This window comes from Pristis pectinata, chromosome 20, assembly GCF_009764475.1.
Source record: "Pristis pectinata isolate sPriPec2 chromosome 20, sPriPec2.1.pri, whole genome shotgun sequence".
NCBI lineage: Eukaryota > Metazoa > Chordata > Chondrichthyes > Rhinopristiformes > Pristidae > Pristis > Pristis pectinata.
Genome location: NC_067424.1, coordinates 8010754 through 8025878, shown reverse-complemented (window position 1 = coordinate 8025878; position 15125 = coordinate 8010754). Strand labels below are relative to the sequence as shown.

The window sequence follows — 15125 nt, the reverse complement described above, 5'->3', positions numbered from 1 at the left end:
TGGATGAATGAACCATGGCAGATGAAGCCTGCAGAGAGCTTCAGTACAAAGGGTAACAATTGTCATGAGCGAAGCCTAATGGTGAAATAATCCCTTAGGTTTACAAAACAATTTTGAATTGGTATGTCTTGCAACTGGGTTAGTCAAGGAAATTAAAGGCCGGCATGTCTTAAACCAGGAGTGGTGAAAATTCTTCAGTACATAACTTATTGGCATGGAATTAATTAGAAATTGTCAGCATGGCTATTTCCTGGGCAGGTCCTGTCTCACAAATTTGATTGAACATTTTTGAAGAGGTGGTGAAGATGACTGATGAGTATAGAGCAGTGCATGTTGCCTTAAAGCACTTTGGGAAAGCATTTCACAAGCTCAGTCATGTAAAGCTGATCCAGAAAATTAAGTCACATGGGATCCACGGTGAGTTTGTAAATTAGATACAAATTTGTCCTGGTCATTGCTGTCAGCAGATAGTGATGGAGGTGTTTTCTCCTGATTGAAGGTATGTGACCAATGGTATTCCACAATGATCAGCGTTCGGACCTCTGTTGTTTGCCAAATATCTGTATGACTCAGATGAAAATCTAGGCGGTGTAAAATTTATCTTGCAGATGACACAGAAATTGGTGGAGCTGTGAATAGCGAGGACGTTTGTCAAGGGATACAGCAGATTATGGATCACATGGAAATCTGGGTGGAGAGATGGAAGATGGAGTTTAATCCAAGTGTGAGGTGGTACATTTTGGGAGGTCAAATGCAAGTGGAAGCACACAGTAAGTGGAACATTGATGTACAGAGGCACCCTGGGGTGCAAGTCCCAAGATTCCTGGAAGTGTCAACACAAGTGGATAGGGTGGTAAAGAAGGCGTACGGCATGACTGCCTTCATCAGTTTGGGAATTGAGCATAAAACTTGGCAAATCATGGTACAGCTTCATGAAACTTTGGGAAGGCCTGGACTGGAGTGTATTAGTGATAACGGTAGTTGGATAAACTTGGATTGACATCTCTGGAGCATCGCAGGCTGAGGCCCACCCAATATAAATGCATAAAGTGCTGCTGCAATTATTTGTTCTGTTACGGACTCAGTGAAAGTCCCTTTAAGATAGAGAGTGTGTGTGTATGTGTGTGTGGGGCGTGCTTACGTCAATAGAAGGTAAAGGACGTAATGATGTTGTTGAAGAAGAAGAAGGAGAGAGAGAGAAGGGAGAGAGACACCAGCCTGCTTGTTTTCTCTATCGATGGATGAGAAACAATAACTGTGTTTGCCACTGAAATCCATGTATGGAAGTTGGAAGTAATCCGGTGGAGTTCACTTTGTTGCTGACCTGTAGAAGGAAACAGGTATTTGTATGTGGACGACCACGGTTCGGATGCTTTTCGGGGTGAGGAAGTCACTACCGAGTAAACACTGAAGTGTCGTTTGGGTTCCATCGTGGAACATTTGGATTTCGTATGTACTCTCTCTATGTTTTTCTACATCTACATCTTATCTTCAGACAACGGTGGTTGTTGAAGAAGCCCTTGCTCACGTTTCACCTTATGGCTTGCGGAACTGAACTTTAAGAACCATTCAGGAACTGGGAGTTTTGGACTTTGTCACACACACACACGACGAGTTTAGTTTTGGGGTTAACGTTCGAGGTTTAACATTCTTGAATTCTAACATACTAACATTTTTACTTTTATTTTACGTATTATCATAAGTAGTGATTAATAAAATAGTTTTTAACACTGAATCATGCTCAGTGTGTTTCTTTTGTTGCTGGTTTGTGACAAAATTGGGGGGTCGTCCGGGATCGTTCCCAAGGTTAACGAGTGTCGTCTGGGATTGTACCCCAGATTGACGAGATTTGTTCGGGATTCAATCCAAAGATTTTTGAGGGAGGTCTGATAAATTCTTTTTAATTGGCTTGTGTGTGTGGAAACCAGCAGCAATGGATATTAAGGCATTTTTGGAGTCACCAACCCAAAAAGGATTGGAGGTGGCGAAAAAGGATGATTTGATAAAGATTGCTACAAGGCTAAACCTTACAGAAGTAAAGCAGTCTATGAGAAAGGCAGATATTCAGAGATTGATAGCTGGCCATTATGTGGAAAAGAAGGTGTTTGAGAAGGAAGTGTTAAAACAGTTTCCTGGCAGTGAAATAGCAATTTCTGAGGCACAGGTGCAGCTGGCAAAGATAGAAGCTGAACGAGAACAAAAGAGATTAGAGGCCGAACGAGAGCAAACCCAGTTAAAGATAGAAGCTGAACGAGAGCAAACCCAGTTAAAGATAGAAGCTGAACGAGAGGAAAAGAGATTAGAGGCTGAACAAAAGCTAACTCAGATGAAGATAGAGGCTGATCTAGCAATGAAGCAGATGGAGCTGGATAACGAGGAGAAAAAGAGGCAGCATGAGTTACAAATGAAGCGTAGGAGTTCGGAATCTGATTCTGATGATGATTTTTCAGCCAGCAGGGAGGTTCGATTAGTCCCTCCGTTTGAAGAAGATCAGGTTGATCAGTATTTCCAACATTTTGAAAAGGTTGCTGTGAGTTCAAACTGGCCAAGGAAAGGATGGGCTCTTATGGTACAGAGTGTGATTAAAGGTAAAGCTCAAAAAGCTTATTCTGCTTTGTCTGTTGAGGATGCAGCTGATTATACCAAGGTAAAACAAGCTATTTTGAAGGCCTATGAATTGGTCCCTGAGGCTTATAGACAAAAATTCAGAGACTTGAGGAAATCTGCAGATCAGACTTATATGGAATTTGCCAATGGAAAGAGAATATGTTTTGAACGATGGTGCCTGGCTAAAAATGTAGATGGGGATTACGATAAATTGACAGAATTGATACTGGTGGAAGACTTTAAAAGATGTGTTCCAGCTGAATTAACAACATATTTAAATGAAAAGGCAGTGGAAACTTTACAAGAAACTGCTAGGTTGGCAGATGATTATGCTTTAACCCATAAATCCAAATGGGGACAACCTAAAACCTTTCAAAAGAGTTACAAAGACAATCCAGGTAAACCAGAGATTAAATTGGGAGGTAATCAAAAAGGAAAAGATGAAAAGAAGCCAGGGCTGGAGAAACCTGTTGAGCGTACTTGTTATTACTGTAGGAAACCTGGCCACGTGATATCTAATTGTGCCCTTTTGAAGAAAAGGAAGGAAGCTGGGCCCAATGCTTGCTTTCAGGCAATTAAAAATCAAAAAGGTTTAGGAGATGCTGTTAAAGACCAGTCCTTGCAAGAGGGAAAAGCGGAAAAGTTGGAGGAGGTGAGAAAGGAATTCCGTTCGTATGTATCAGAGGGTTTTGTTTCACTGAATGATGAGTCACCCCAGGTGCCAGTGAAAATTCTTAGAGATACTGGGGCTAGTCAATCTCTCTTGCTGGACAGTGTTTTAAATTTTGGTGAAGAAAGTGACACTGGTGAGGTAAATCTAATACGAGGCGTTACAGGTGAGACCATGTCTGTCCCTTTTCACAGGGTGATTTTAAAGTCAAAGTTCGTAGAAGGACCAGTCGAGATAGGGATAAGACCTAGTTTGCCAGTGGAAGGAGTTTCTTTGTTATTGGGAAATGACCTTGCAAATGGAGAAAGTGATCCTGTGGTACGGTTAACAACCAAACCAAGGATTGATGAGTCTGAGGATGATTCAGATGTTTACCCATCATGTGCGGTGACTCGAGCTAGAGCTAAAGAATTAGCCAAGACAGACAGTCCGGTGCAGTCTGATGTAGTTCCTTGTGACAGTCCTAAACAGGAAGAAAATTTTGATGCCTTATCTGAGACTTTTCTGTCTTCACTGGAGGATCAACATCCTTATAGTGAGCCTGAATTTAAAGATTTGTCTTTGTCGAGGAAGGATTTTATGGTGGAACAGACAAAGGACCCTGAGTTGACAGAATTGAAAGAAAAAGCTCTCTCATGTGAGGAGATTGAAAAAGTGCCAACTGGATACTATGTCAAAAATGGAGTGTTAATGAGGAAATGGAGACCTCCTCATGTTCCTGTTAATGAGGAATGGGAAGTTATTCATCAGGTTGTTGTTCCAAAAGTTTATAGGGATGAGATTTTAAACCTGGCCCACAGTATGCCTTTGGGTGGTCATTTTGGTGTGAATAAAACTGTAGGGAAGATCTTGAAACAATTCTATTGGCCTGGTTTGAGAAAAGATGTGGTGATGTTTTGTCGAACCTGCCACACATGTCAGATGGTAGGTAAACTAAATCAAAAACCCCCTGTGGCTCCTTTGAAACCAATTCCTGCTTTTGGTGAACCCTTTTCGAAGGTGATTGTGGACTGTGTTGGCCCCTTACCAAAGTCTAAGACTGGAAATCAGTATTTGTTAACCATCATGTGTGCCACTTCTAGATTTCCAGAGGCAATACCCCTTAGAAATATTAAGGCCAAGACGGTGTCCAAAGGCTCTTGTAAAATTTTTTACCTTGTTTTGGTTTGCCAAAAGAAATCCAATCTGATCAAGGTAGTAATTTTATGTCAAAAATTTTTCAACAAATAGTCTATGAGCTGGGAGCAAAGCAGATTGTATCATCTGCATATCACCCAGAATCTCAAGGAGCTCTGGAGAGATTTCATTCTACTCTCAAAAATATGCTGAAGACTTATTGCTTTGAAAACACCAAGGATTGGGACGAAGGTATCCATTTACTTTTGTTTGCCGTTAGAGAATCGATCCAGGAGTCAATAGGATTTAGTCCGTTTGAGCTTGTGTTTGGACATAGGTGAGAGGACCTTGGAGTTGTTGAGAGAGCAATGGGTTAATGAGGAAGTTCACTTGAGTCTGTTGGACTATGTCCAAAAATTTAAAACTCGGTTGGAGAGAGTCTGCCAGCTAGCGAGAGAGAATTTGAAAACAAGCCAGATAAGAATGAAGACATATTTTGATAGACGTGCTCGGCCTAGAACATTCGCAGTGGGGCAAAAGGTATTGGTATTTTTCCCTAGCCAAAATAATCCCTTGCAAGCTCGTTTTTCTGGACCCTATGTTATTGAATCTCGAGTGACTGATCTAACATATATAATCAAAACACCAGATAGACGCAAGAAAACACAACTCTGTCACGTAAACATGCTAAAACCTTATTATGAGAGGGATTCAGTTGTGGCCTTGGTGGATGATGTAAAGGTTGTTTCTAGAATGCCTGATGTTGATGTTGAGGAAGGCCAATTTAGACCAAATATTGTTCCATCGAAACTGAAAAACCAAAATATCCTGGAGAACCTTGAAACGAAGTTGGACCATTTACAAGTTTCACAAAAACAACAGATGAGAGAATTAATTTTAAAATTTAAAAATCTGTTCCCAGATGTTCCAAACAGAACATCGATAATTACCCATGATGTTGATGTTGGGGATGCAAAACCAATCAAACAACACCCATATCGAATGAATGTGGAAAAAAGTAAACTTGTTGATCAGGAAATAAAATACATGTTGGAAAATGATATTATTAGACATTCTACTTCAAATTGGAGTTCGCCCTGTGTTATTGTACCTAAACCTGATGGAACTGTCAGATTTTGCACAGATTACAGGAAAGTGAATGCTGTAACAAAGTCAGATGCTTACCCTATTCCTAGGGTGGATGATTGCATAGACAGAGTGGGAAAGGCAAAATTTCTTACAAAGATTGACCTATTAAAAGGGTACTGGTGTGTTCCATTAACAGATAGAGGAAGGGAGATTTCAGCCTTTGTAACCCCTTCTGGATTGTATGAATACAATGTTTTGCCATTTGGAATGAAAAATGCTCCGGCAACATTTCAAAGAATGATTAATTCAGTGATTCATGGGTTAAAACATACAGATGCCTACATTGACGACTTAGTGACTGGGAATGATACTTGGGAAGATCACATCTCTGCGTTAGAAAGGTTGTTTGAAAGACTTTCCAAGGCTAACCTTACAGTTAACTTGGCTAAAAGTGAATTTGGCCGTGCCACTGTGACGTATCTTGGGTATGTTGTAGATCAAGGCAAGCAAGCTCCTGTTCAGGCAAAAGTTCAAGCAATATCTGAGTTCCCTATTCCCACAGGTACGAGGACTGTTAGAAGATTTTTTGGGAATGGTTGGATATTATCGAAAATTTTGTAAAAGTTTTGCTGATATTGCTCTTCCCCTAACTAATCTTCTGAGGAAGGGAGTAAAGTTTGTTTGGACAGATTCTTGTCAAGAAGCATTTAAGAAGCTGAAAGCCATTTTATGCTACCATCCTGTGCTCAAAACACCTGACTTTGAAAAGCCATTTTCATTAGCAGTAGATGCCAGTGATGAAGCTGCAGGAGCTGTGTTGTTGCAGAAGGTTGACCTTGATGATATTGACCATCCTGTAGCTTACTTTTCAAAGAAATTTAATGAGCATCAAAAGAATTATTCCACCATAGAGAAAGAATTACTGTCGCTTGTTTTAGCCTTGCAACATTTCAGTGTATATGTTTGCACCGCTCAGAAACCATTGACTGTGTATACAGATCATAACCCATTGGTGTTTCTGAGCCGAGTCAAAAACAAGAACAGAAGGCTGTTAAACTGGAGTTTAATTTTGCAAGAGTTTGATCTCATGATAACTCACATTAAAGGCAAAGATAATGTGATTGCTGATTGTCTTTCCCGATGTTAAATGGGAAACATGTATCTGTACTAATCTGATAGTCTGTAGTTGTGTAGCATGATAATTATTAACATTACTAACTGTATGCGCGGTTAAAATTTTCTTGGGAAAATTTTTTTTTTAGGTGGGAGGTGTTACGGACTCAGTGAAAGTCCCTTTAAGATAGAGAGTGTGTGTGTATGTGTGTGTGGGGCGTGCTTACGTCAATAGAAGATAAAGGACGTAATGACGTTGTTGAAGAAGAAGAAGGAGAGAGAGAGAAGGGAGAGAGACACCAGCCTGCTTGTTTTCTCTATCGATGGATGAGAAACAATAACTGTGTTTGCCACTGAAATCCATGTATGGAAGTTAGAAGTAATCCGGTGGAGTTCACTTTGTTGCTGACCTGTAGAAGGAAACAGGTATTTGTATGTGGACGACCACGGTTCGGATGCTTTTCGGGGTGAGGAAGTCACTACCGAGTAAACACTGAAGTGTCGTTTGGGTTCCATCGTGGAACATTTGGATTTCGTATGTACTCTCTCTATGTTTTTCTACATCTACATCTTATCTTCAGACAACGGTGGTTGTTGAAGAAGCCCTTGCTCACGTTTCACCTTATGGCTTGCGGAACTGAACTTTAAGAACCATTCAGGAACTGGGAGTTTTGGACTTTGTCACACACACACACGACGAGTTTAGTTTTGGGGTTAACGTTCGAGGTTTAACATTCTTGAATTCTAACATACTAACATTTTTACTTTTATTTTACGTATTATCATAAGTAGTGATTAATAAAATAGTTTTTAACACTGAATCATGCTCAGTGTGTTTCTTTTGTTGCTGGTTTGTGACAGTTCAATCTAAAATGAACATTTATTCAGTTTGAACACATTTCTCACCCATGGATTAACATCTCAAATGCCAACGACCAACGGAACAACAGATTGGCTGATGAGTAAAATAAGTTAGCAGCATCTTGCTGTGGTCAACAGGGAGAGAAACTGTAAAGATGCTGTGTTACTTTTCATAGAATAAACTCATGTAGAAAGCCATGAATGTACAATGACTCTTGCAGCTACGAAATGAGGGTGTTATTTGTAAATGGGAGAAGATAAGCTGCATTTAGCAGCATAGGTTATGGACTTAAAAATATTTGGTGATAACTTTCACATGAGATGATCAATTGGATCAATTGGTCAGCGATCAATGACCTTGGAACTACTAAATGAGAAGATTATTTACAAATGGGAGAAGCTAAACTGCATTATAGCAGCACTGATTACAAAGGACACAGAATATAAAGCAGCACACACAGGAATAGGCCTTGGGATAAGTTGGTTTCCGACAAGAGATGCTTGTTAAGTGGGAGGTCTTCAAAAGTGAAAACTGAGAGTACAGCATCTGCATGTTCCTGTTCGAAGAAAAGGCAAGACTAACAGGTTTAGGGAACCTTGGTTACTGAGGGATATTGAGGCACTGGTAAAGAAAAAGAAGGAGGCATATATCAGGTATAGGCATTGAGGAACAATTGAGGCAATTGAGGAGTGCAAGAAGTGCAAGAGAACACAACAGAGAAATGAGGAGGGCTAAAAGATGACATCAGATTGCTGTAGCAGTCAAGATGAAAGAGAATCACAAGGATTTCTAAAGTTTTTATTTAGAGCAAAAGAGACAAAATTGGTCCTCTTGCAGATCAGCGTGGACATCTATGCATAGAGCTGAAAGAAATGGGGGAGATCTTAAATGAACTTCTTGCCTCTTGTTTTTACTCAAGGGAAAACTTGGTGAGCCACATGGATGAGTGTATGGATCTGAGGGAAAAGAGTCGTCAGGTCATGGACGGTATCCAGACTATGGAAGACGAAGTGCTTGCTGTCTTGAAGTGAATTTGCGTGGATATATCCACGAAGTGTGACGAGGTGCCCCCTTAGACCTTGCGCCAGGCTAGTGCAGGAATTGCTGGGGCCGTGGCAGAGATATTTCGAACATACTTAGCCATGGGTGGGGTGCTGGAGGGCTGAGAATAGCTAATGTTGTTCTGTTGATTAAGAAAGGCTCTAATAATAAGCCGGGAAATTACAGGCCGGTGAGCCTAATGTCAGTTGTGGGTAAATTATTGGAAGTTATTCTGAGTGACAAGATACATAAACATTTGGATAGACAGGGCCCGATTAGGGATAGTCAACATGGCTTTGTGTGTGGCAGGTCATGTCCAACCAGTCTTATAGAGTTTGTCGAGGAGGTTACCGTGAATGTTGATCAGGTGAAGGCGATGGGCATTGTCCACATGGACTTTAGCAAGGCCTTTGACAACATCCCACATGGGAGACTGGTACAGAAGGTTAAGTTGCATTCAGGATCAAGTGGTGAAATGGATTCAATGTTGGCTTCATGGAGAAGACAGAGAGTGGTGGTAGATGATTGTCTCTCTGATTGGAAGCAATGGGTGAGGTGCTGGAGGACTGAGGCTAGCTAATGTTGTTCTGTTGTTTAAGAAAGGCTCTAAGAAGAAGCCGGGAAATTATAGACCGGTGAGCCTGATGTCAGTTGTGGGCTTGTTGTTTATTATCTATATTACTGTTAATGTGGTAAACTGGGTCAGCAAATTTGCAGATGACACCAAGGTTGGGGGCACAGTGGACAGTGAGGAAGGCTATCAAAGCTTACAAAATGATCTGGACCAGCTGGGAATGTCGGCTGAAAAATGGCAGATGAAATTTAATGCAGTCAAGTGTGAGGTGATGCACTTTGGGAGGACAAACCAGGGTTAGACTTGAACAGTGAATGGTAGGGCACTGAGGTGTTCAGTAGAACAAAGGGACCTGGCAATACAGATCCATAATTTCTTGAAAGTGGCATCACAGGCAGGTCATAAAGAGAGCTGTTGGCACATTGGTCTTCATAAATCAGGGCACTGAGTACAGGAGTTGGGATGTTATGTTGAACTTGTAAAAGACATTGATGAGGCAAATCTTAGAGTATTGTGTCAGTTCTGGTCAGCTACCTACTGGAAAGATGTCAATAAGCCTGAAAGGCCTGAGTTACAGGGATAGATTGAATAAATTATGACTTTTTTCGCTGGAGAGCAGGAGAATGAGCATAGATCCTATTGAAGTTTACAAAATTATGAGGGGTAATAATTGGGTGAATGCATGAAGGCTATCCCTCAGGTTGGGAGAGACTAGAACTAAAGGTGATAGATACAGGGTGAAAGGTGAAATATTTAAGGGGAATCTGACAGGGAACTACTTCACTCAGAGGGTGGTGTGAGTGTAGAATGAGCTGCCAATGGAAGTGGTAGATGCGAGTTGAGTGGTGATATTTAAGAGAAGTTTGGTGAGCCGCATGGGTGAGAGAAGTATGGAGGGCTATGGCCCGGGGCAGTTAGATGGGACCAGGCAGAAAACAGGCCAGAATGGATGAAATAGCCTAAAGGGCCTTTTTCTGTGCTGCAGTGATCTTTGACTCTATGACTTGGTCGTTGCAAGGGCAGTATTTATTGGCTGCTTGCTGTTCCAGTGCTTCAGTGCAATCACTGTGTTGGGAGTATGCTCTAGCCCCCCCCCGCCAATAGCAACCAGGACACTGAGGAGCAAATAAGTAGGCAGATTTTGTAATGGTGGAAAGATAACAGGGTTGTTGTCCTGGGTGACTTCAACTTCCCTAACATTGATTGGCACCTCCTTATTGCAACAAGTTTAGATGAGGCAGAATTTGTTAGGAGTATCCAGGAAGTATCAGATTAACTGATAATTTGGTAGTTAAACATGCTTTGAGGATTTGGTTACAATTTAGAAAATACTATGGTTTATTGGATTTTTCTTTGTCTGGTCCCATTTTTGCTAATTTTTTCTTTAAACCTTCTATGATTAATATAGTTTTTAAAGAATGGGACAGATTGGGTATTACTCGTTTTCAGGATCTGTTTGTTGGAGGAAATTTCTTAACGTTCAAACAACTGGCAACTAAATATAATTTGCCAAAAACTCACTTTTCTCGATATTTGCAAATTAGAGATTTTCTCTGATCTCAAGTACATACCTTTCCTATAAGTCCTGATAAGAACTTATTAGATGTAATTTTTAATTTGAAGCCTTTCTATGATGCTTCAATATCTAAGATTTATGGTAGATTATCAGGAATGAATAAGGTCCCTTTAAACAAAATTAAAAACGCTTGAGAACGTGATCTGCAGATTTCAATTTCTGAGGAAACTTTGAATCAAATTTTTTAATTGGTTAATACTTCATCATTATGTGCTCGTCACTCCCTCCTTTAATTTAAAGTGGTCCACCTGTCCAAAGACAAGTTATCTCGTTTCTATTCAGATATATCTCCTTATTGTGACAAATGTAATAATGGAGAGGCTTCCTTAATCTATATGTTGTGGTCATGTCTGAGTTTGGAAAAATTCTGGATAGAGGTATTTCAAACCTTTTCCATACATTTTAAAATAAATTTTAAGCCAAATCCTTTAACTGCATTATTCCGGATTGTTGGAGAAAAAGATATAATTCTGGAGACTTCCAACTTACACATATTGGCCTTCATTTCTCTTCTAGTCAGGAGGGCTGTATTGCTTAAATGGAAGGAAACTATTCCCCCTACTCATGCTCAATGGTTACGGGATGTTATGTCATATCTAAATTTAGAGAAGATCCATTGCTTTATTTCTGGATCTATTCTGAACTTTCAAATATTGTGGGGACCTTTTTCAAACTACTTTCAAAACCACTGATTTGGTGCTAAATGTACAGATATTGGCCAATACTACTATGGATTTAGGATGTTACTAAACAGCTTTGGTTTTGGTAGTGGGGTTAGATTTTTTTATAATAAAATTATTCCAACTTATCAATATCCATTGATTTTTTTCATTTATCAATATGAATCATTGTGATTTCTTTTGTGACTCAATATAATGTATTTTATAACATTTTGTTTTTTTCCTTTGTTTCATGCATTTTGTACTTCTTATTTGAAACTAATAAAAATATTGACAAAGAGGAGTTTCCAGGAAGGATTCCTGACACAGTATGTGGATAGGCTGACTACCGGAGAGGTCATACTGGATCTAGTACTCGGCAATGAACATGTTCAGGTGGCAGACCTCTCACTGAGCGAGAATTTTGGAGCAGATGATTTGGGAAAGTATTTAATCAAGGGAGGCCTAATTACAAAGGTATTAGGAAGGGACTTGGGAGCATAAATTGGGAACAGAATCTCTCAGGGAAATGCACAATACTATTGTCGAATTTGTTTGGGACAACTTGTATGGAGTTCTGGAAAGGTTTGTCCCACTGAGAAAGGGAAAGTTTAGTTGGGTGAAGGAACCATCGTTAACAAGAGAGGTGGAAAAATCAGTCTGGAGGAAGAAGGAGGCATACTTAAGGTTTTGGAATGAAAAATCAGACAGAACCCTTGAGAACGACCAGGTGGCCAGGATGGAGCTTAAGAAGGGGCTTAAAAGAGCTAGAAGGGGACATCAGATGGCCTTAGTGAGTAGGATTAAGTAAAACCGGAAGGGGTTCTAGACATACGTGAAGAACAGAATGATGACAAGGATGAGGGTATGACTGCTCAGGGATAAAGGGTGAAACATGCCAAGAGGCGGAGGAGGTAAGGGAGGTCCTTAATGAATACTGTGCTTCAGTGTTCACCAGGGAGAGGGACTGTGATGAATGTGAGGTCAGCATAGAACACACTTTTGTGCTGGAGCATGTCAATTGAAAGAAGGAGGCAGTGTTGGACCTTATGAAAAACATTAGGATAGAAAAGTCCCCAGGGCCAGATGGAATATAGCCCAGGTTCCTACGGGAAGCCATGGTAGGCTCATCCAGAAAGTCATGAGGCATGGGATCCATGGAGACTTGGCTATGTGGATTTGGAAGTGGCCTTCCTACAGAGGCAGAGGGTGGTAGTACATGGAGCATATTATGCCTGGAGGTCGGTGACCAGTGGTGTTCTGCAGGGATCTGTTCTGGAACCCCTGGTCTTTGTGATTTTTATAAATGACTTGGATGAGGAAGTGGAATGGTGGGATAGTAAGTTTGCAGATGACACAAAGGTTGGTGGTGTTGTGGATAGTGGAGAAGGTTGTCGTAGGTTAAAATGGGATATAGACAGGATGCAGAGTTGGGTGGAGAAGTGGCAGATGGAGTTCAATCTGGATAAGTGAAGAGATTTACTTTGGAAGATCTAACTTGAAAGTGGCATACAATGTTAATGGCAGAATTCTGAGCAGTGTGGAGGAACAGAGGCATCTTGGGGACTGTCCATAGATCCCTCAAAGTGAGTTGATAGGGTGGTTATAAAGGCGTATGGTGTGCTGGCCTTTATTAGTTGGGGGATTGATTTCAAGAGCTGTGAGGTAATGTTGCAGCTCGATAAAACTCTGGTTAGATCACACTTCGAGTATTGTGTTCATTTCTGTTTGCCTCATTACAGGAAGGAGTTGGAAGCTTCAGCGAGGGTGCAGTGGAGATTTACCAGGATGCTGCCTGGATTGGAGAACATGTCTAATGAGGAAAGGTTGAGCGAGCTAGGGTATTTTGCTTTGGAGCATAGGAAGATGAGAGGCGACAGAGCACATCCATTTAAGGTGAGTGGAGGAAAGATTAGGGGAGATGTCAGAGGTAAGTTTTATACACAGAGAGTGGTGGGTGCGTGGAATGCAATTCCAGAGGTGGGTGTAGAGGCTGATACAATAGGGACATTTAGACTTCTAGATAGGCACATGGATGTAAGAAAAATGGAGGGTTATGGGCTGTGTAGGAGGGAAGGGTTAGATTGATTGTGAAGTTGGTTCATATAGTTCGTCACAGCATAGTGGACAGAAGGACCCATTCTGTGCTGTACTGTTCTGTGTTCTGTGTCCCATTCCTCATTTAATCTTATAATCCTCAATCAGGTCTCTTCTCAGCTTATAGTCATATTTCCTCTTTAAATAACTTACTGTGTGAAGGTTCCTCCCTCATGTTTTCCTTGTCGGTTGGGAATCTTACCTGATGAAGGGTGAATAATCCTTGACTTAATTCTTACTTCATGGCCTTTACTCCTATAATACAGTTCACCTTCTCTCATTTTCAAATAACATCCCTCATTGTACATTTTCATGGGTTCCAGTCACACGTCAGACTGAGAAAAGCGACATCTGCTGTTTGCAGTTTCACACCCTGTTGACCACTGCAAGCTGCAACCATCTGAAACTCACTCATTTTATTCAGCACCCATAAATATTTTTACCTCCTTATCGTCCTTCAAGGCCTTTGTACAGTGAATGGAATTGTGCTCAGTTTGATGAACTCATTGCAGCATTCTCTATGTATCGATATTTCTGAACAAACAAGGAAAATACGTGCACATCTGAAATGAAAATATCACATGGTGGAAATACCCAGCAGATCAGGCAGCATCTGCCGAGTGAAAGATAAAGCTAATGCTTCAGGTCAGTGTCTCTCCACAAAATGGTTCCAATGGGACGTCGTGATCCGAGAGATTAATTGCTTCCCTCTCCTTAAAGTTCCCAACCATTGACACCATGAGGAGACTGAATGCAATCGAATCTCCATGAGTGAAGATTCATTCCAAACAAAACCAAAGGGACAAACACCACACTGAACACAGCAGTTAAATAAGAAGCATTTTAATTCATTATCAGTAACTGGTTAGTGAGATAAACAACAGCAACTGCAGGAATTTGAATGCATAGAACAGAGTTTACCACAGTGAGAGGCTCTTGAGCAGTTCACAGCCATGTACAGGTTCAAATGATACACAGGTGACGAAAAAACTGTGGGGAAAGTGTTCAAACATTGAGATCAGTGAGGGTAATGTGTTGGATATGGAATTCTAGTAATGAAGACATCATCTTAAATGATGGCAACAGTATTTTGTTTTGATCCACCATCATCAAGTCAATGGTTTGATGACAAGAGACGTTAATTCTCGACAATTGTTAAAAGCTGCGCAAAGTGGGAAGAATGATGAATATTTGATTGGTGCAAAATTCCCTCACAGTTCGTGCAATCTGGGAACCTTCATTTTACCTCATGGGTCGTACTCTGAGGAACTGATTCATTGCTTCTCTGCAAAATGTAATAGTTAAACCATCAGACACATTGATACTGGGCACTCTGCTTTATTCACAGGGCCATTCTGAAACAAGGACTCACATACATCTACATCAAGCAAAGCACTTTATTCTGCACACAAATTGTCTGTCAAAGCTGCTGTTATCATCTGGATAGACTTTGGTTTCACCAGAGTGTAATAAAGAGATCTTGTGTAAAAATGTTTTTCTTTCAGTGATCAATATTTTTAATCGCTTTAATGGAAACTATTTCTGACCCTTCAATGATTCCACTGATGTCCGGAAAACCTACCTTAGTGTCTCTCGTGAACCATGTGACTGAGATACTCCAGATCACCAGCAGAGCGAAAAGCACCCAACGCCCCACACTCCATATCATGTAACTGAGCAAAGGGGAAGAAACACAAAATCAGTGGGAGGAAACGAGACGG

The 15125-nt window shown here is 40.7% G+C and overlaps 2 protein-coding genes across 2 annotated transcripts in view; one reads left to right on the top strand and one right to left on the bottom strand.

The window, feature by feature from the left end:
* Positions 1–15125, top strand: part of LOC127581022 (polymeric immunoglobulin receptor-like) — a 271890-nt gene that overhangs the window by 74864 nt on the left and 181901 nt on the right. The gene's annotated exons all lie outside the window — the stretch shown is intronic.
* The window catches only part of LOC127580798 (polymeric immunoglobulin receptor-like), a 60692-nt gene continuing 60100 nt past the window's right edge, over positions 14534–15125 (bottom strand). The window contains exons 10-11 of the mRNA XM_052034696.1: positions 14987–15077; positions 14534–14689 (exon numbers count right to left, since the gene is read on the bottom strand). Coding sequence (XP_051890656.1) covers positions 14642–14689; positions 14987–15077 — 139 coding nt within the window. The 3' untranslated portion in view covers positions 14534–14641. The remainder of the gene's footprint in view (positions 14690–14986; positions 15078–15125) is intronic.